General features: G+C 54.2%; 1 protein-coding gene across 1 annotated transcript; it reads right to left on the reverse strand.

The window, feature by feature from the left end:
• Window positions 1–1,516: 1,516 nt before the first annotated feature.
• Window positions 1,517–21,101, reverse strand: LOC135441951 (heterogeneous nuclear ribonucleoprotein U-like protein 1; the record flags this gene model as incomplete). Its single annotated transcript, XM_064701499.1, has 9 exons — window positions 20,963–21,101; window positions 19,511–19,645; window positions 16,989–17,445; window positions 16,533–16,634; window positions 13,037–13,110; window positions 12,808–12,947; window positions 9,777–9,876; window positions 3,886–3,998; window positions 1,517–1,783 (listed from the first exon to the last, which is right to left on the reverse strand). Coding segments are annotated over exons 1-9 (1,521 nt in total), but the record flags the coding sequence as incomplete, so codon positions are not given.
• Window positions 21,102–21,637: the final 536 nt, after the last annotated feature.

A 21,637-nucleotide genomic window follows, 5' to 3' on the forward strand; every position in this document is an offset into this window, starting at 1 on the left:
GTCCATCCCAATGTCCCCACAGTGTCCCCAATGTCCATCCCAATGTCCATTCCCAATGTCCCCAATGTGTCCGTGTGTCCATCCCCAATGTCCATCCCCAATCCCCCCAATGTCCCCAATGTCCATCCCCAATGTCCATCCCCAATCCCCCCAATGTCCCCAGTGTCCCCGTGTCCATCCCAATGTCCATCCCCACAGTGTCCCCAATGTCCCCAATGTCCATCCCAATGTCCCCAATGTCCGTGTGTCTGTCCCACCTCACACTCGGCCTTTGTCCGCGGTCCCCGTGTCCCCCTGTCCCGGTGTCCGGCCGGGCTGGCCTGGATCAGGCTGAACCCAATGTCCCTGTGTCCATCCCAATGTCCATCCCCAATGTCCCCAATGTCCCCAATGTCCCTGAGTCTTTCCCCAGTGTCCCCAAGGTGTCCGTGTGTCTGTCCCCAATGTCCATCCCCAATCCCCCCAATGTCCCCAATGTCCCCAAGGTGTCCCCAATGTCCCCAATGTCCCCGTGTCCATCCCCAATGTCCATCCCCAATGTCCCCAATGTCCATGTGTCTGTCCCCAGTGTCCATCCCCACAGTGTCCCCAATGTCCCCAGTGTCCATGTGTCCATCCCCAATGACCCCAGTGTCCATCCCCACAGTGTCCCCAATGTCCATCCCAATGTCCATCCTCAATGTCCCCAATGTCCATCCCCACAGTGTCCCCAATGTCCCCAGTGTCCATGTGTCTGTCCCCCAATGTTCCCAATGTCCATCCCAATGTCCCCAATGTCCCCAATGTCCATCCCAATGTCCATCCCCAATGTCCATCCCCACAGTGTCCCCAATGTCCATCCCCACAGTGTCCCCAATGTCCATCCCAATGTCCATCCCAATGTCCATCCCCAATGTCCCCAATGGCCATCCCCAGTGTCCATCCCCAATGTCCCCAATGTCCCCAATGTCCATCCCCACAGTGTCCCCAATGTCCACCCCAATGTCCATCCCAATGTCCATCCCAATGTCCATCCTCAATGTCCCCAATGTCCCCAATGTCCCCAATGCCCGAGTCTTTCCCCAATGTCCCCAAGGTGTCCGTGTGTCTGTCCCACCTCGCACTCAGCCTTTGTCCGCGGTCCCCGTGTCCCCCTGTCGCGGTGTCCGGCCGGGCTGTCCTGGATGGACACTGACCCCAGGATGTCCCTGTGTCCATCTCAATGTCTACCCCAATGTCCATCCCCAATGTCCCCAATGTCCATGTGTCTGTCCCCAATGTCCATCCCCACAGTGTCCCCAATGTCCATCCCAATGTCCATCCTCAATATCCCCAATGTCCCCAATGTCCCCAATGTCCTCAACGTCCTGTGTCCATCCCAATGTCCATCCCCAATGTCCCCATGTCTGTCCCTGTGTCTGTCCCCAATGTCCCCAATCCCCCAATGCCTCCAATGTCCATCCCATGTCCCCAATGTCCATCCTCAATGTCCCCAAAGTCCCTGTGTCCATCCCCAGTGTCCGTGTGTCTGTCCCACCTCGCACTCGGCCTTTGTCCGCGGTCCCCGTGTCCCCCTGTCGCGGTGTCCGGCCGGGCTGGCCTGGATCAGGCTGTAGCCGGGGGTCAGTGGCCGGAGTGGCCGCGGCCGCTGCCCGAAGTTGAAGTGGACGCTGCAGTTCTTGACCAGCACGTGGGGAAAGAGCGCCCGGCCGGCCAGCAGCCCCTTGGGGACGCGGAACGCCACCCCCTGGCAGTGCCCGTTCTTCAGGAAGGACAGCTCCACATCGTCACCCGCCTCGAAATCCTGGGAAATGGGGAAAAACGGGAAAAAACGGTGAAAAAACGGGAAAAAACGGTGAAAAAACGGGAAAAAACGGTGAAAAAATGGTGAAAAACGGTGAAAAAATGGTGAAAAAATGGTGAGAAACGGACAAAACCCAACCCAATGGCCACCCCCTGGCACTGCCCGTTCTTCAGGAAGGACAGCTCCACATCATCCCCGGCCTCGAAATCCTGGGAAATGGGGAAAATGGGGAAAAACGGTGAAAAAATGGGAAAAACGGGCAAAAAATGGGAAAAAATGGGACAAATCGGCAAAAAAAGGGCACAAAAATGGAGAGAAATGGTCAAAACTGGCACGGCCCGTTCTTCAGGAAGGACAGCTCCACATCGTCCCCAGCCTCGAAATCCTGAAAAATGGGGAAAAAACGGGAAAAAACGGTGAAAAAATGGGAAAAAACGGTGAAAAAACGGTGAAAAAATGGTGAAAAAATGGTGAAAAAATGGTGAAAAAATGGTGAAAAAACGGTGAAAAAACGGTGAAAAAATGGTAAAAAAACGGTGAAAAAATGGTGAAAAAATGGTGAAAAAATGGGAAAAAACGGGGAAAAAATGGTGAAAAAACGGTGAAAAAATGGTGAAAAAATGGGAAAAAATGGTGAAAAAATAGTGAAAAAAGGGTGAAAAAAGGGTGAAAAAACGATGAAAAAATGGTGAAAAAACGGTGTAAATTTGGTGAAAAAATGGTGAGAAAACGGTGAAAAAATGGTAAAAAAACGCTGAAAAAATGGTGAAAAAATGGGAAAAAACAGTGAAAAAAGGGTGAAGAAATGGTGAAAAAATGGGAAAAAACGGTGAAAAAATGACACAGAAATGGTGAGAAATGGTCAAAACTGGCACTGCCCGTTCTTCAGGAAGGACAGCTCCACATCATCCCCAGCCTCGAAATCCTGGGAAATGGGGAAAAACGGGGAAAAAACGGGAAAAAACGGTGAAAAAACGGCGAAAAAATGGTGAAAAAATGGGAAAAAACGGTGAAAAAATGGTGAAAAAATGGTGAAAAAAGGTGAAAAAATGGTAAAACAATGGTGAAAATAATGGGAAAAAACGGTGAAAAACGGTGAAAAAACAGGGAAAAACGGTGAAAAAATAGTGAAAAAATGGCAAAAAAAATGGTGAAAAAAATCGTGAAAAAATGGTGAAAAAATGGGAAAAACGGTGAAAAAACGTTGAAAAAAAGGGTGAAAAAATGGGGAAAAAATGGTGAAAAAATGGTGAAAAAATGGTGAAAAAATGGGAAAAAATGGTGAAAAAATGGGAAAAAACGGTGAAAAAATGGGAAAAAATGGTGAAAAAATGGTGAAAAAATGGTGAAAAAATGGTAAAAAATGGTAAAAAAATGGTGAAAAAATGGTGAAAAAATGGTGAAAAAAGGGTGAAAAAATGGGGAAAAAATGGGGAAAAAATGGTGAAGAAAGGGTGAAAAAACAGTGAAAAAATGGTGAAAAAATGGGGAAAAACGGGGAAAAAAAGGGAAAAAATGGGGAAAAAATGGCGAAAAAATGGTGAAGAAAGGGTGAAAAAACGGTGAAAAAATGGGGAAAAAAGGCAAAAAAAAGGGTGAAAAAATGGGGAAAAAATGGGAAAAATGGTGAAAAAACGGTGAAAAAAACGGTGAAAAAACGGGGAAAAAATGGTGAAAAAATGGTAAAAAAAGGGTGAAAAAATGGTGAAAAAATGGTGAAAAAATGGTGAAAAAATGGTGAAAAAACGGTGAAAAAACAGTGAAAAAATGGTGAAAAAATGGTGAAAAAAATGGTGCAAAACCAGTGGAAAAACAGCGAAAAATTGATAAAAAAAAGGGGGGATAAAAAGGCAGAAAATGCTGAAAAGTGAAAAAACAGTGACACCCCCAGGTGTCCCTAAATCCTTAATTTTCTCCCTATTTCCACCAAATTTCCACCAAATTTCCACCAATTTCCTCCCCAATTTTTCCCAAATTTCTCCCAATTTTCACCAAATTTCTCCCATTTTTTTCCAATTTTCCCCCCAATTTCCATAAATTTTCCCCAATTTCCATAAATTTTCCCAATTTCCCCCTTTTTTCCCCATTTTCCCCTCTCTCACCGCCAGGCAGGCGATGACGTCGCCCTGCCCGAATTTTTCCCCGTAGTTCTGGAATTTTCCGTCGCAGGATTTGCGCCCGGTGCCGCCGTAGCCGAACGAGAACGGCTCCTCCCCTGGGGAAAAACGGGGAAATTACAAAAATAAAAAATTCCCAAAAATTCTGGCCCAAGATTCTGGCCAAAAATTCCCTTCAGGGAGTCCCAAAATTCCCAAAAATTCCACCCAAAAATTCCCTTCAGGGAGCCCAAAATTCCTCAAAATTCTGGCCCAAAATTCCCTTCAGGGAGAGCCAAAATTCCCAAAAATTCTGGCCCAAAATTACCAAAAATTCCCAGAAATTCTGGCCAAAATTCCCAAAAATTCCCTTCAGGGAGACCCAAAATTCCACAAAAATTCTGGCCAAAAATTCCCTTCAAGGAGCCCAAAATTCCCCCAAAATTTCCGCCCAAAAATTCCTGAAAATTCCCAGCTAGGAGACCCAAAATTCCCAAAAGTTCTGGGCCATATATTCCACAAAATTCCCAATACAGACCCAAAAAATTCCTTTCAGGGAATCCAAAATTCCCAAAAATTCCACCCAAAAATTCCCTTCAGGGAGCCCAAAATTCCCAAAAATTCTGGCCAAAAATTCCCTTCAGGGAGCCCAAAATTCCCAGAAATTCCGGCCAAAAATTCCCTTCAGGGAGCCCAAAATTCCCAAAAATTCTGGCCAAAAATTCCCTTCAGGGAGCCCAAAATTCCCAGAAATTCTGGCCAAAAATTCCCAAAAATTCTGGCCCAAAATTTCCAGAAATTCTGGCCCAAAATTCCCAAAAATTCCACCCTAAAATTCCTGGCAGGGAGAACAAAATTCCCAGAAATTCTGGCCAAAAATTCCCTTCAGGGAGTCCCAAAATTCCCAATAATTCCACCCAAAAATTCCCTTCAGGGAGACCCAAAATTCCCAATAATTCCACCCAAAAATTCCCTTCAGGGAGCCCCAAAATTCCCAAAATTCTGGCCAAAAATTCCCTTCAGGGAGACCCAAAAATTCCCAAAAATTCTGGCCAAAAATTCCCAAAAATTCCCTTCAGGGAGCCCAAAATTCCCAAAAATTCCACCCAAAAATTCCCTTCAGGGAGACCCAAAATTCCCAAAAATTCTGGCCAAAAATTCCCAAAAATTCCCTTCAGGGAGCCCCAAAATTCCCAGAAATTCTGGCCAAAAATTCCCTTCAGGGAGACCCAAAATTCCCTTCAGAAATACCGAAATCCACAAAAATTCCACCCAAAAATTCCACAAAAATTCTCCATCCAGACCCAAAATTTCCTTTCAGGGAACCCAAAATTCCACAAAAAAATCCCAAAAATTCTCAGCCAAAAATTCCCTGCAGAGAGATGAAAATTCCATAAAAATTCTGGCCAAAAAATTCCCAAAAAATTCCCATCAGGGAGACCAAAATTCCACAAAAAATTCCCAATCCACACCCAAAATTCCCAAGATTTCCCAAAAATTCCCTTCAGGGAGACCCAAAATTCCCAAAAATTCTGGCACAAAAATTCCCTTCAGGGAGTCCCAAAATTCCCAGAAATTCCACCCAAAAATTCCCTGCAGGGAGACCCAAAATTCCACAAAAATTCTGACCAAAAATTACCAAAAATTCCCTTCAGGGAGACCAAAAATTTCCAGAAATTCTGGCCAAGAAATCCCAAAAATTCCATTCAGGGAGCCCAAAATTCCCAGAAATTCTGGCAAAAAATTCCCAAAAATTCCACCCTAAAATTCCTGCCAGGGAGAACAAAATTCCCAAAAATTCCACCCAAAAATTCCCTTCAGGGAAACCCAAAATTCCCAGAAATTCTGGCCAAAAATTCCCAGAAATTCCGGCCAAAAATTCCCAAAAATTCCCTTCAGGGAGACCCAAAATTCCCAGAAATTCTGGCACAAAAATTCCCTTCAGGGAGCCAAAAATTCCCAGAAATTCTGGCCCAAAATTCCCTTCAGGGAGCCCAAAATTCCCAGAAATTCTGGCCAAAAATTCCCAAAAATTCCCTTCAGGGAGACCCAAAATTCCCAAAAATTCTGGCCAAAAATTCCCAAAAATTCCACCCTAAAATTCCTGGCAGGGAGAACAAAATTCCCCAGAAATTCTGGCCAAAAATTCCCTTAAGGGAGCCCCAAAATTCCCAGAAATTCCACCCAAAAATTCCCTTCAGGGAGACCCAAAATTCCCAGAAATTCCACCCAAAAATTCCCTTCAGGGAGACCCAAAATTCCCAGAAATTCCGCCCAAAAATTCCTTTCAGGGAGTCCCAAAATTCCCAGAAATTCCACCCAAAAATTCCCTTCAGGGAGACCCAAAATTCCCAAAAATTCTGGCCAAAAATTCCCAAAAATTCCCTTCAGGGAGCCCAAAATTCCCAAAAATTCCACCCAAAAATTCCCTTCAGGGAGACCCAAAATTCCCAAAAATTCTGGCCAAAAATTCCCAAAAATTCCCTTCAGGGAGCCCCAAAATTCCCAGAAATTCTGGCCAAAAATTCCCTTCAGGGAGACCCAAAATTCCCTTCAGAAATACCGAAATCCACAAAAATTCCACCCAAAAATTCCACAAAAATTCTCCATCCAGACCCAAAATTTCCTTTCAGGGAGTCCAAAATTCCACAAAAAAATCCCAAAAATTCTCAGCCAAAAATTCCCTGCAGAGAGATGAAAATTCCATAAAAATTCTGGCCAAAAAATTCCCAAAAAATTCCCATCAGGGAGACCAAAATTCCACAAAAAATTCCCAATCCACACCCAAAATTCCCAAGATTTCCCAAAAATTCCTTTCAGGGATAACAAAATTCCCAAAAATTCCACCCAAAAATTCCCTTCAGGGAGCCCAAAATTCCCAGAAATTCTGGCCCAAAATTCCCAAAAATTCCCTTCAGGGAGCCCAAAATTCCCAAAAATTCTGGCCAAAAATTCCCTTCAGGGAGACCCAAAATTCCCAAAAATTCCCTTCAGGGAGACCCAAAATTCCCAGAAATTCCGGCCCAAAATTCCCAAAAATTCCTTTCAGGGAACCCCAAAATTCCCAAAAATTCCACCCAAAAATTCCCAAAAAAATTTTTTAAAAAAATCCACAAAAATTTCCCAAAAATTCCCAATCCGGACCCAAAATTCCAGGGAGGGGGAGGAGACTTTGGGGACATTTGGGGACATTGGGGACATTGGGGGACACTGGGGGACATTGGGGGGACATTGGGGACATTGGGGGATTGGGAGTATTGGGGGCATTTGGGGACACTGGGGGGACATTGGGGGCATTGGGGACCTTGGGGACATTGGGGACATTGGGAGCATTTGGGGACATTGGGGGACATTGGGGGATTGGGAGTATTGGGGACATTGCGGGACATTGGGGACATTGGGGGGATTGGGGGATATTGGGGGCATTTGGGACATTAATGGGTTGGGGACATTGGGGACATTGGGGGGATTGGGGACATTGGGGACATTTGGGGACATTATTTGGGGACATTATTTGGGGACATTATTTGGGGACATTTGGTGACACTGACCGAGCTGGGTGCCGCAGGTGTCCAGGGACATTGGGGACATTGGGGACATTGGGGACATTATTTGGTGACATTTGGTGACATTTGGGGACACTGACCCAGCTGGGTGCCGCAGGTGTCCAGGGACATTGGGGACATTATTTGGGGACATTTGGGGACACAGGTGACATTATTTGGGGACACTGACCCAGCTGGGTGCCGCAGGTGTCCAGGGACATTGGGGGGACACTGGTGACATTATTTGGGGACACAGGTGACATTATTTGGTGACACTGACCCAGCTGGGTGCCGCAGGTGTCCAGGGACATTGGGGACATTGGTGACATTGGGGACATTTGGTGACATTTGGGGACATCTGGGGACATTGGTGACACTGACCCAGCTGGGTGCCGCAGGAGTCCAGGGACATTGGGGGGACATTGGGGACATTATTTGGGGACACAGGTGACATTATTTGGTGACACTGACCCAGCTGGGTGCCGCAGGAGTCCAGGGACATTGGGGGGACATTGGGGACATTATCTGGTGACATTGGTGACATTGGGGACATTATTTGGTGACATTATTTGGTGACACTGACCCAGCTGGGTGCCGCAGGTGTCCAGGGACATTGGGGGGACATTGGGGACATTATTTGGTGACATTGGGGACATTATTTGGTGACACTGACCCAGCTGGGTGCCGCAGGTGTCCAGGGACATTGGGGGACACTGGGGAATTTGGGGACATTTGGGGATATTGGTGACATTTGGGGGACATTGGGGGACATTGGGGACATTGGGGACATTATTTGGGGACACTGACCCAGCTGGGTGCCGCAGGTGTCCAGGGACACTGGGGACATTATTTGGGGACATTTGGGGACATTGGGGGCATTTGGGGACATTGGGGGCATTTGGGGACATTATTTGGTGACATTTGGGGACATTATTTGGTGACATTATTTGGTGACACTGACCCAGCTGGGTGCCGCAGGAGTCCAGGGACATTGGAGGGACACTGGGGACATTGGGGACATTGGCGACATTTGGTGACATTGTGGACATTTGGTGACATTTGGGGACATTATTTGGGGACACTGACCCAGCTGGGTGCCGCAGGTGTCCAGGGACACTGGGGACATTATTTGGGGACATTGGGGACATTTGGGGACATTTGGTGACACTGACCCAGCTGGGTGCCGCAGGTGTCCAGGGACATTGGGGACATTATTTGGGGACATTTGAGGACATTGGTGACATTATTTGGTGACACTGACCGAGCTGGGTGCCGCAGGTGTCCAGGGACATTGGGGACATTATTTGGGGACATTATTTGGTGACATTTGGGGACACAGGTGACACTGACCCAGCTGGGTGCCGCAGGTGTCCAGGGACACTGGGGACATTATTTGGGGACATTATTTGGGGACATTGGTGACATTATTTGGGGACACTGACCCAGCTGGGTGCCGCAGGTGTCCAGGGACACTGGGGACATTATTTGGTGACATTTGGTGACATTTGGGGACATTATTTGGTGACACTGACCCAGCTGGGTGCCGCAGGTGTCCAGGGACACTGGGGGGACATTGGGGACATTATTTGGTGACATTGGTGACATTTGGGGACACAGGTGACACTGACCCAGCTGGGTGCCGCAGGTGTCCAGGGACATTGGGGGGACATTATTTAGGGACATTGGTGACATTGGGGACATTATTTGGGGACACTGACCGAGCTGGGTGCCGCAGGTGTCCAGGGACATTGGGGACATTATTTGGGGACATTATTTGGTGACATTTGGGGACACAGGTGACACTGACCCAGCTGGGTGCCGCAGGTGTCCAGGGACATTGGGGACATTATTTGGGGACATTATTTGGTGACATTTGGGGACACAGGTGACACTGACCCAGCTGGGTGCCGCAGGTGTCCAGGGACACTGGGGGAACATTTGGTGACATTTGGGGACATTATTTGGTGACACTGACCCAGCTGGGTGCCGCAGGTGTCCAGGGACATTGGGGACATTATTTGGTGACATTGGGGACATTGGTGACATTATTTGGTGACACTGACCGAGCTGGGTGCCGCAGGTGTCCAGGGACATTGGGGACATTGGGGGGACATTGGGGACATTGGGGACATTATTTGGTGACATTATTTGGGGACACTGACCCAGCTGGGTGCCGCAGGTGTCCAGGGACACTGGGGACATTATTTGGTGACATTTGGGGACATTATTTGGGGACACAGGTGACATTATTTGGTGACACTGACCCAGCTGGGTGCCGCAGGTGTCCAGGGACACTGGGGGGACATTGGGGACATTATTTGGTGACATTTGGGGACATTTGGTGACACTGACCCAGCTGGGTGCCGCAGGTGTCCAGGGACCAGCCCACTCTCACCACGTGCGGGTCGGGCTCTGAGGGCGGCAGGTGCTGAACGGGGATCTGCTCCAGCACCTGCGGACACCAATGGGGACACCAATGGGGACACCAATGGGGACATTGAGGGGACATTGGGGACACCAATGGGGACAGTGGGGACATCAATGGGGACACCAATGGGGACACTGGGGACAGCAATGGGGACATTGGGGACATCAATGGGGACACCAATGGGGACACTGGGGACATTGGGGGGATTGGGGACAGTGGGGGCATTGGGGGGGCATTGGGGGGATTGGGGGATTGGGGACATTGGGGACACTGGGGACATTGAGGGGACAGTGGGGGCATTGGGGACAGTGGGGGGCATTGGGGGCATTGGGGACATTGGGGACATTGAGGGGACACTGGGGACATTGGGGGCATTGGGGACAGTGGGGGCATTGGGGGGATTGGGGACATTGGGGACACTGGGGACACTGGGGACATCAATGGGGACATTGGGGGGGGCATTGGGGACATTGGGGACATTGAGGGGATTGGGGACATTGGGGGGATTGGGGACATGGGGGGATTGGGGACATTGGGGGCATCAATGGGGACATTGGGGGCATTGGGGACACCAATGGGGACAGTGGGGACATTGGGGGGATTGGGGACATTGGGGACACTGGGGACATTGGGGGGGCATTGGGGGGATTGGGGACACTGGGACATTGGGGACATTGGGGGGATTGGGGACAATGGGGACACTGGGGACAGTGGGGGGATTGGGGACATTGGGGACAGTGGGGACATTGGGGGGGCATTGGGGACATTGGGGACATCAGGGACACCTGGACGTTGGGGTGGCAGTGCCACAGGGAGCTGCCATTGTCACTGTGAGATAACTGGCACTGTCCCCATGTCCCTGTCACTGTCTCTGTCCCCATGTCCCTGTCCCCTCACCTCCATCTCGAAGCACACCCGTCCCCGTGTCACTGTCCGTGTCACTGTCACTGTGTCACTGTCACTGTGTCACTGTGTCACTGTCCCTGTCCCCTCACCTCCATCTCGAAGCACACCTGTCCCCGTGTCACTGTCACTGTGTCACTGTCACTGTGTCACTGTGTCCCTGTCCCCTCACCTCCATCTCGAAGCACACCTGTCCCCGTGTCACTATTCCTGTCACTGTGTCACTGTCACTGTGTCACTGTGTCACTGTCCCTGTCCCCTCACCTCCATCTCGAAGCACACGTGTCCCCATGTCACTGTCCCTGTGTCACTGTCCCTGTCACTGTCACTGTCACTGTGTCACTGTCCCTGTCCCCTCACCTCCATCTCGAAGCACACCCGTCCCCGTGTCACTGTCACTGTCACTGTGTCCCTGTGTCACTGTCACTATCCCCGTGTCACTGTCACTGTCACTGTCCCCGTGTCCCCTCACCTCCATCTCGAAGCACATGTGTCCCCGTGTCACTGTCACTGTCACTGTGTCACTGTCACTGTCACTGTCACTGTGTCACTGTGTCACTGTCACTGTCCCCGTGTCCCCTCACCTCCATCTCGAAGCACACTCGTCCCCGTGTCACTGTCCCTGTGTCCCTGTCCCCATGTCACTGTCACTGTGTCACTGTGTCACTCACTGTCATTGTGTCACTGTCCCTGTCCCCATGTCCCTGTCACTGTCCCTGTCCCCTCACCTCCATCTCGAAGCACACGTGTCCCCGTGTCACTGTCACTGTCACTGTGTCACTGTCCCTGTGTCACTGTCACTGTGTCACTGTCACTGTCACTGTCCCTGTCCCTCACCTCCATCTCGAAGCACACGTGTCCCCGTGTCACCCCGTGGGTGGCCCTGGCCCCTGCCCACAGGTAGGCGAACCCCTCGGTGGTCACTGTCCCTGTGTCACTGTCACTGTGTCACTGTCACTGTGTCACTGTGTCACTGTCACTGTGTCACTGTCACTGTGTCACTGTGTCACTGTCACTGTGTCCCTGTCCCTGTGTCACTGTCACTGTGTCACTGTCACTGTGTCACTGTGTCACTGTCACTGTGTCACTGTGTCACTGTGTCACTGTCACTGTGTCACTGTCACTGTGTCACTGTCACTGTCCCTGTGTCACTGTGTCACTGTCACTGTCCCTGTGTCACTGTCACTGTGTCACTGTCACTGTGTCACTGTCCCTGTCCCTGTCCCTGTCCCCATGTCCCTCACCTCCATCTCGAAGCACACGTGTCCCCGTGTCACTGTCACTGTCACTGTCACTGTGTCACTGTCCCTGTCCCTCACCTCCATCTCGAAGCACACGTGTCCCCGTGTCACTGTCACTGTCCCTGTGTCACTGTCACTATGTCACTGTCACTGTGTCACTGTCACTGTCACTGTCCCTGTGTCCCTGTCCCTCACCTCCATCTCGAAGCACACCCGTCCCCGTGTCACTGTCACTGTCACTGTCCCCGTGTCCCCTCACCTCCATCTCGAAGCACACGTGTCCCCGTGTCACGCCGTGGGTGGCCCTGGCCCCTGCCCACAGGTAGGCGAACCCCTCGGTGGTCACTGTCACTGTGTCACTGTGTCACTGTCCCTGTGTCACTGTCCCTGTGTCACTGTCCCTGTGTCACTGTCACTGTCACTGTGTCCCCTCACCTCCATCTCGAAGCACACGTGTCCCCGTGTCATTGTCACTGTGTCCCTGTCCCTGTGTTACTGACACTGTGTCACTGTCCCTGTGTCACTGTCCCTGTGTCACTGTCACTGTCACTGTGTCCCCTCACCTCCATCTCGAAGCACACGTGTCCCCGTGTCATTGTCACTGTGTCAGTGTCACTGTCACTGTCACTGTGTCACTGTCACTGTCACTGTCACTGTCACTGTCACTGTCCCCATGTCCCCTCACCTCCATCTCGAAGCACACGTGTCCCCGTGTCACTGTCCCTGTGTCACTGTCCCTGTCCCTCACCTCCATCTCGAAGCACACGTGTCCCCGTGTCACTGTCACTGTGTCACTGTCCCTGTCCCTCACCTCCATCTCGAAGCACACGTGTCCCCGTGTCACCCCGTGGGTGGCCCTGGCCCCTGCCCACAGGTAGGCGAACCCCTCGGTGGTCAGCGGGCGCCCGCTGTACCCGTCCGGCGCCACCTCGAAGTGCAGGTCACAGTTGTCTGTGGGGACACAAAGGGACACCTCGGTGGCGCCAGGGTGACACCAGGAGGTGGCATTTGGTGGCATTGAACGGAGGGGGGGCACTCACAGGTGTCCAGGGCCACCCGGGAATCGTCACAGTCGTCATCGCTGTCATCGGGGGGCGGCTGAGGGGGGCGGGGCCTGCGGGAGGGGACACGGTGGGGACATGGAAGGGACACGGTGGGGACAGGGAGGGACAGGGTGGGGACACAGAGGGGACATGGCAGGGACACGGTGGGGACAGGGTGGGGACACGGCGGGGACAGGGCGGGGACACGGCGGGGACACGGCAGGGACAGGGTGGGGACAGGGAGGGGACACGGCAGGGACACGGTGGGGACAGGGCGGGGACAGGGTGGGGACAGGGTGGGGACAGGGTGGGGACAGGGTGGGGACACATATTTGGGGACAGGGATTTGGGGACAGGGGACCCGGTTTGGGGACACCAATTTGGGGACAGGGGACCCAGTCTGGGGACAGGGTTGGGGACAGGGATTTGGGGACACGGAGTAGGGGACACCGAGGTGGGGACAGGGATTGGGGACAGGGATTGGGGACACGGTGGGGACACCGGGTTGGGGACACAAAGACAGGGACACAGAGTTGGGGACAGGGATTTGGGGACAGGGGACCCGGTTTGGGGACAGGGGACCCAGTTTGGGGACACCAGTTTGGGGACACAGATTTGGGGACAGAGGACCCGGTTTGGGGACAGGGGACCCAATTTGGGGACACCAATTTGGGGACAGGGGATCCGGTTTGGGGTCAGGGATTGGGGGTCAGGGATTTGGGGACACAGAGGTGGGGACAGGGCTGGGGACAGGGATTTGGGGACAGGGGACCCGGTTTGGGGACAGGGATTTGGGGACAGGGATTTGGGGTCAGGGATTTGGGGACACCGAGGTGGGGACAGGGACTGGGGACAGGGATTTGGGGGCAGGGGACCCAATTTGGGGACACCAATTTGGGGACAGGGGACCCGATTTGGGGTCAGGAACACCAACTTGGGGACAGGGGATGCAGTTTGGGGACAGCGATTTGGGGACAGCAATTTGGGGACAGGGATTTGGGGGACAGGGATTTGGGGACAAGGATTTGGGGACAGGGATTTGAGGGACAAGGATTTGGGGACATGGATTTGGGGACAGGGGACCCAGTTTGGGGACAAGGGTTTGGGGACATGGATTTGGGGACAGGGGACCCAGTTTGGGGACAGGGGACAGGGTTGGGGACACCAATTTGGGGACAAGGAGATGGGGACAGGATTGGGACAGAGATCTGGGGAAACAGGGCTGGGGACAGAGTTGGGGACACAGATTTGGGGACAGGGGACCCGGTTTGGGGACAAGGATTTGGGGACAGGGATTTGGGGACAGGGGACACGGACTGGGGAACAGGAGGGTGGGGTTAATTTGGGGAGGGGTCTCTGGGTGGATGTGGTTGTTAATTGGGGTGGGTGTGGTTGTTAATTTGGGGAGGAGCCTCTGGGTGGGTGGGCTTTATTTGGGGTGGGTGGGGTTAATTTGGAGAGGGGTCTCTGGGGGGTGTGGATGTTAATTTGGGGAGGGGTCTCTGAGTGGGTGGGATTGTTAATTGGGGTGGAAGTGGTCGTTAATTTGTTAATTTGGGGCGGGGTCTCTGGGTGGGTGGGGTTAATCTGGGTGGGTGTGGTTAATTTGGGGAGGGGTCTCAGTGGGGTGTGGATGTTAATTTGGGGAGGGGTCTCTGGGTGGGTGTGGTTAATTTGGGGAGGGGTCTCAGTGAGTGGGTGGGGTTAATTTGGGGAGGGGTCTCTGGGGGGGTGGGGTTGTTAATTGGGGTGGGTGTGGTGGTTAATGTGTTAATTTGGGGAGGGGTCTCAGTGGGTGCGATTGTTAATTTGTTAATTTGGGGAGGGGTCTCTGGGTGGGTGTGGTTAATTTGGGGAGGGGTCTCTGGGTGGGTGTGGTTAATTTGGGGAGGGGTCTCTGGATGGGTGGGGTTAATTTGGATGGGTGGGGTTGTTAATTGGGGTGAGTGTGATGAATTTAATTTGGGAAGGGGTCTCTGGGTAGGTGGGGTTGTTAATTGGGGTGGGAGTGGTTGTTAATTTGGGGTGGGTCTCAGTGGGTGTGGTTAATTTGGGGTGGGTGTGGTTGTTAATTTGTTAATTTGGGAAGGGGTCTCAGTGGGTGGGTTTGTTAGTTTCGGGTGGAGTCTCGGTGGGCGTGGTTGTTAATTTGGGGCGGGGTCTCGGTGGGTGGAGTTAATTTGGGTGGGTGGGGTGGTTAATTTGGGGAGGGGTCTCAGTGGGTGGGGTTAATTTGGGGAGGGGTCTCTGGGGTGGGTGTGGTTAATTTGGGGAGGGGTCTCGGGTGGGCGGAGCTGTTAATTGGGGTGGGGGGGGTTGTTAATTTGGGGTGGGGTCTCGGTGGGCGTGGTCAGTTCAATTTGGGGCAGGGTCTCGGAGGGTGGGTGTGGTGGTTAATGTGTTAATTTGGGGCAGGGTCTGAGTCGGCGTGGTTAATTTAATGCAGGGCGGGGCCTCAGTGGGCGTGGTTGTTAATTTGGGGCGGGGCCTCAGTGGGCGTGGTTGTTAATTTGGGGCAGGGTCTCGGTGGGCGTGGTTGTGAATTTTGGGCGGGGTCTCGGTGGGCGTGGTTGTTAATTGTGGGCGGGGTTGTTAATTTGGAGCGGGGTCTCGGTGGGCGTGGTTAGTTTAATTTGAGGCGGGGTCTCGGTGGGCGTGGTTGTTAATTTGGGGCGGGGTCTCGGTGGGCGTGGTTAGTTTAATTTGGGGCGGGGTCTCGGTGGGCGTGGTTGTTAATTTGGGGTGGGGTCTTGGTGGGCGTGGTTAATGCAGGGTGGAGTCTCGGTGGGCATGGTTGTTAATTTGGGGCGGGGTCTCAGTGGGTGGGTGGTAAATGTGTTATTTTGGGGCAGGGTCTCGGTGGGCGGGGTTGTTAATTTGGGGCGGGGTCTCGGTGGGTGTGGTGGTTAATTGGTTAATTGGGGCAGGGTCTCGTTAGGCGTGGTTGATTTAATTTGGGGTGGGGTCTCGGTGGGTGGGGTTGTTAATTTGGGGCAGGGTCTCAGTGGGTGGTTAATGTGTTAATTTGGGGCGGGGTCACAGTGGGCGTGGTTGTTAATTTGGGGCGGGGTCTCGGTGGGCGGGGTTGTTAATTTGGGGCGGGGTCTCGGTGGGTGGGTAATGTGTTAATTTGGGGCGGGGTCTTGGTGGGCGTGGTCAGTTTAATTAGGGCAGGGTCTCGGTGGGCGTGGGTTTTAATTTGGGGCAGGGTCTCGGTGGGCGTGGCTAGTTTAATTTGGGGCGGGGTCTCAGTGGGCGTGGTTGTTAATTTGGGGCGGGGTCTCAGTGGGCGTGGTTGTTAATTTGGGGCGGGGTCTCGGTGGGCGTGGTTGTTAATTTGGGGCGGGTCTCAGTGGGTGGGGTTGTTAATTTGGGGCGGGGTCTCGGTGGGCGTGGTTAATTTGGGGCAGGGTCTCGGTGGGCGTGGTTGTTAATTTGGGGCGGGGTCTCGGTGGGCGTGGTCAGTTTAATTAGGGGCGGGGTCTCCCCTCACCTTTTCTCCCGCCATCTCTCGCCGCCGCCCCTCCCCCTCTCCTCCCACGGCCGCTTCCGGTTGGGGGGGGGCGGGGCGGGGTCAGAATGAGGGGAGGGGGCGGGGCCGTAATCAGGGGGCGGGGCACCATAATTAGAGGGGCTGCCATAATTATGGGCGGGGCCGTTGTAATTAGGGGGAGGGGCGCTGTAATTAGAGGGGGGGCCGTTGTAATTAGGGGGAGGGGCGCCGTAATTAGAGTGGGAGCCGTAATTAGAAGAGGCGCTGTAATTAGAGGGAGTGCTGTAATTAGAGGAGGCGCTGTAATTAGAGGAGGGGGCGCTGTAATTAGAGGAGGGGGCGCTGTAATTAGAGGAGGGGGTGCTGTAATTAGAGGAGGGGGCGCTGTAATTAGAGGAGGTGCCATAATTAGAGGAGGTGCCATAATTAGAGGAAGTGCCATAATTAGAGGGAGTGCTGTAATTAGGGGGAGGGGCATTATAATTAGGGGGAGGAGCATTGTAATTAGGGGGAGGGGCACTATAATTAGGGGGAGGGGCATTGTAATTAGGGGGAGGACTATCATAATTAGAGGGGGTGCCGTAATTAGGGGGGGTGCCATAATTAGAGGAGACGCCGTAATTAGGGGGAGGGGTGTAATAATTAGGGGGAGGGGTGTTATAATTAGGGGGAGGGGCATTGTAATTAGAGTGGGTGCCATAATTAGGGGGAGGGGTGTTATAATTAGGGGGAGGGGTGTTATAATTAGGGGGAGGGGTGTTGTAATTAGGAGGGGTATTATAATTAGGAGGGGTGTTAAAATTAGGGGGCGGGGCATTGTAATTAGGGGGCGGGGCATTGTAATTAGGGGGCGGGGCATTGTAATTTGGGGAGGGGGCGTGGGGGGGGAGCTGGTCCGGCTTGGAGTGCAGCGCTGTGGGGAGGGGGAGGGGAGAGATCAGGTGGAGACCCCTCCCCAAATACACCCAGAGACCCCCAAACACACCCAGAGACCCCTCCCCAAATACACCCAGAGACCCCTCCCCAAACACACCCAGAGACCCCCAAACACACCCAGAGACCCCCCCCCAAATACACCCAGAGACCCCCAAACTCACACAGAGACCCCTCCCCAAATACACCTGAGACCCCTCCCCAAATACACCCAGAGACCCCCAAATACACCCAGAGACCCCTCCCCAAATACACCCAGAGACCCCCAAACACACCCAGAGACCCCTCCCCAAATACACCCAGAGACCCCCAAATGCACCCAGAGACCCCCAAACACACCAGAGACCCCTCCCCAAATACACCCAGAGACCCCTCCCCAAATACACCCAGAGACCCCCAAAATGCACCCAGAGACCCCCAAACACACCCAGAGACCCCCACCCAAATACACCCAGAGACCCCTCCCCAAATACACCCAGAGCCCCCCAAATTACACCCAGAGACCCCTCCCCAAACACACCCAGAGACCCCCAAACACACCCAGAGACCCCCCCCCAAACACACCCAGAGACCCCTCCCCAAATACACCCAGAGACCCCCACCCAAATACACCCAGAGACCCCTCCCCAAACACACCCAGAGACCCCCAAATACACCCAGAGACCCCTCCCCAAATACACCCAGAGACCCCTCCCCAAATACACCCAGAGACCCCTCCCCAAACACACCCAGAGACCCCTCCCCAAATACACCCAGAGACCCCCACCCAAACACACCCAGAGACCCCTCCCCAAATACACCCAGAGACCCCTCCCCAAATACACCCAGAGACCCCCAAATACACCCAGAGACCCCTCCCCAAACACACCCAGAGACCCCTCCCCAAATACACCCAGAGACCCCCACCCAAATACACCCAGAGACCCCCAAACACACCCAGAGCCCCCTCCCCAAATACTCCGGAGACCCCCCCCCAAATACAGCCAGAGACCCCCAAACACACCCAGAGACCCCTCCCCAAACACACCCAGAGACCCCTCCCCAAATACACCCAGAGACCCCTCCCCAAATACACCCAGAGACCCCTCCCCAAATACACCAGAGACCCCCAAACACACCCAGAGACCCCTCCCCAAACACACCCAGAGACCCCCAAACACACCCAGAGACCCCTCCCCAAATACACCCAGAGACCCCCAAACACACCCAGAGACCCCCAAACTCACCCAGAGACCCCCACCCAAATACACCCAGAGACCCCCAAACACACCCAGAGACCCCCACCCAAATACACCCAGAGACCCCCAAACACACCCAGAGACCCCCACCCAAATACACCCAGAGACCCCCAAACACACCCAGAGACCCCTCCCAAATACTCCAGAGACCCCCAAACACACCCAGAGACCCCTCCCCAAATACACCCAGAGACCCCCAAACACACCCAGAGACCCCCCCCCAAATACACCCAGAGACCCCCAAACACACCCAGAGACCCCACCCAAATACAGCCAGAGATCCCCAAACATACCCAGAGACCCCCACCCAAATGCACCCACAGACCCCCAGAGACCCCCAAAATGCCCCCAAATGCACCCACAGACCCCCAAAATGCACCCACAGACCCCCAAAATGCCCCCAAATGCACCCAGAGACCCCCAAAATGCTCCCCAAATGCACCCACAGCCCCCAAAGACCCCAAAATGCCCCCAAATGCACCCAGAGACCCCCAAAATACTCCCCAAATACACCCAGAGACCCCAAAATACTCCCCAAATACACCCAGAGACCCCTCCAGAGACCCCCAAAATGCACCCAGAGACCCCCAAAGACCCCCAAAATGCCCCCAAATGCACCCACAGACCCCCAGAGACCCCCAAATGCACCCACAGACCCCCAAAATGCCCCCAAATGCACCCAGAGACACCCCCAGAGACCCCAAAATGCCCCCCCAGACCCCCAAAATGCCCTCCCAGACCCCCCAAAATGCACCCAGAGACCCCCAAAATGCCCCCAAATCCCCCCAAAATCCCCTCAATCCTCACCTGAGGGCAGCCCAGGGGGCTCAGCCTCCTGACCCTCATAGGGTTGGTGGCCCTGGTGGCCTTGGTGGTGGCCTTGGTGGCCTTGGTGGCCTTGGTGGCCACCCTGGTGCTCGTGGCTGTGGTTGCTGAGGCCGTCTGCAAAACGGGGTGAAAAACGGAGAAATTGGGGCAGGGAAAATGGAGAAATGTGGGGATGCAACCCCCCCAAAATATAATAGAGATGGGGGGGTTACAGGGGGGTCCCATACCCTCAGAACCGGGGATTTTGGGGGTCCCATTCCCTCAGAACCGGGGATTTTGGGGGTCCCATTCCCCTCAGAACCGGGGGTCCCATCCCCTCAGAACCGGGGGTCTTGGGGGTCCCATTCCCCTCAGAATTGGGGGTCCCATCCCCTCAGAACCGGGGGTCTTGCGGGTCCCATCCCCTCAGAACCGGGGGTCCCATCCCCTCAGAACCGGGGGTCCCATTCCCCTCAGAACCGGGGTCCCATCCCCTGAGAAGCGGAGATCTTGGGGGTCCCATCCCCTCAGAACCGGGGATTTTGGGGGTCCCATTCCCCTCAGAACCGGGGTCCCATTCCCCTCAGAACCGAGGATCCCATCCCCTCAGAACCGAGGGTCCCATTCCCTCAGAACCGGGGATTTTGGGGGTCCCATCCCCTCAGAACCGGGGGTCCCATTCCCCTCAGAACTGGGGGTCCCATTCCCCTCAGAACCGGGGGTCCCATTCCCTCAGAACCGGGGGTCTTGGGGGTCCCATTCCCTCAGAACCGGGGGTCCCATCCCCTCAGAACCGGGGGTCCCATCCCCTCAGAACTGAAGATCTTGGGGGTCCCATTCCCTCAGAACCGGGGGTCTTGGGGGTCCCATTCCCTCAGAACCGGGGGTCCCATCCCCTCAGAACCGGGGATCTTGGGGGTCCCATTCCCCTCAGAACCAGGGATTTTGGGGGTCCCATCCCCTCAGAACCGGGGGTCCCATCCCCTCAGAACCGGAGATCTTGGGGGTCCCATCCCCTCAGAAGCGGGGATCCCATTCCCTCAGAACTGGGGGTCCCATTCCCTCAGAACCGGGGGTCCCATTCCCCTCAGAACCGGGGGTCTTGGGGGTCCCATTCCCTCAGAACCGGGGGTCTTGGGGGTCCCATCCCCTCAGAAGCGGGGATCCCATTCCCCTCAGAACCGGGGGTCTTGGGGGTCCCATTCCCTCAGAACCGGGGATCCCATTCCCCTCAGAACCGGGGCTCCCATTCCCCTCAGAACCGGGGGTCCCATTCCCCTCAGAACCGGGGGTCCCATCCACTCAGAACCGCGGGGTCACAGAGCCCCCTCAGGCCGGGGATTCACGCCCTCAGGTCCAGCCCTTCCCCTCAGTGCAGCCTCGTCCCCAGCCCCTCACGGACAGCCCAGTAAATCTCCCACCCCTCACACCGCGACCCCCTCTCCCTCTTACACCGGCCCTCCCGCCGAGCTCCTTCGCCGTCCATCGCCGTTTGCAGCCGCTCGGCTTTGAGCCCGCGGGTGTCCATGGCGCGGCGGCCCAGCTCGTCCCGCAGCTCCGGCACCCGCGGCCACCGCGCCTCCATGGCCGCCCCTCACGGCCCCTCACGATCAAAATGGCCGCCACCTTCCCCCCTCCCCGGGCCCGGCCCGCGCCCGCCGTAACGCGCGCTGCTATTGGCTGGTCGCCCCGCTCGGCGATGTGACGCCGCTTTCTATTGGTCGGCTCTCTCCCGCCTCCCCCGGCTTCCCGCCCGAGCGCCCCCATAGGTCGAGGGTTTTGGAAAGCGGGTGCTGATTGGGTGGAAGAGCGGGTTGAGGTTGTAATGCGGATTGTCATTGGTTGATGCATCCTTGGCGGGAGGGAAGCTGAAAGGGGGATACGCACTACCATTAGTTAAACGCGCTGTCTGTCAATTGGTAGGCGGGGCCCTCGGCCCAAATCTCTCTTTTGATTGGTTATTTTCTCGATGTGGGTGTGGCCACGCACACGGCGGCATCTGCGCGTGGGGCCGCCCAAGTTGCCAGGCAACGGAAGCCGCTTTCCTATTGGCTGGCTGTTGGGGAGCGGCGTACTCCCATTGGCTGGAGCAATATGGGCGTGGTCTGAGACCGCGCCCCTCACTTT

This window comes from Zonotrichia leucophrys, unplaced genomic scaffold, assembly GCF_028769735.1.
Source record: "Zonotrichia leucophrys gambelii isolate GWCS_2022_RI unplaced genomic scaffold, RI_Zleu_2.0 Scaffold_738_24627, whole genome shotgun sequence".
Taxonomy (NCBI): Eukaryota; Metazoa; Chordata; class Aves; order Passeriformes; family Passerellidae; genus Zonotrichia; species Zonotrichia leucophrys.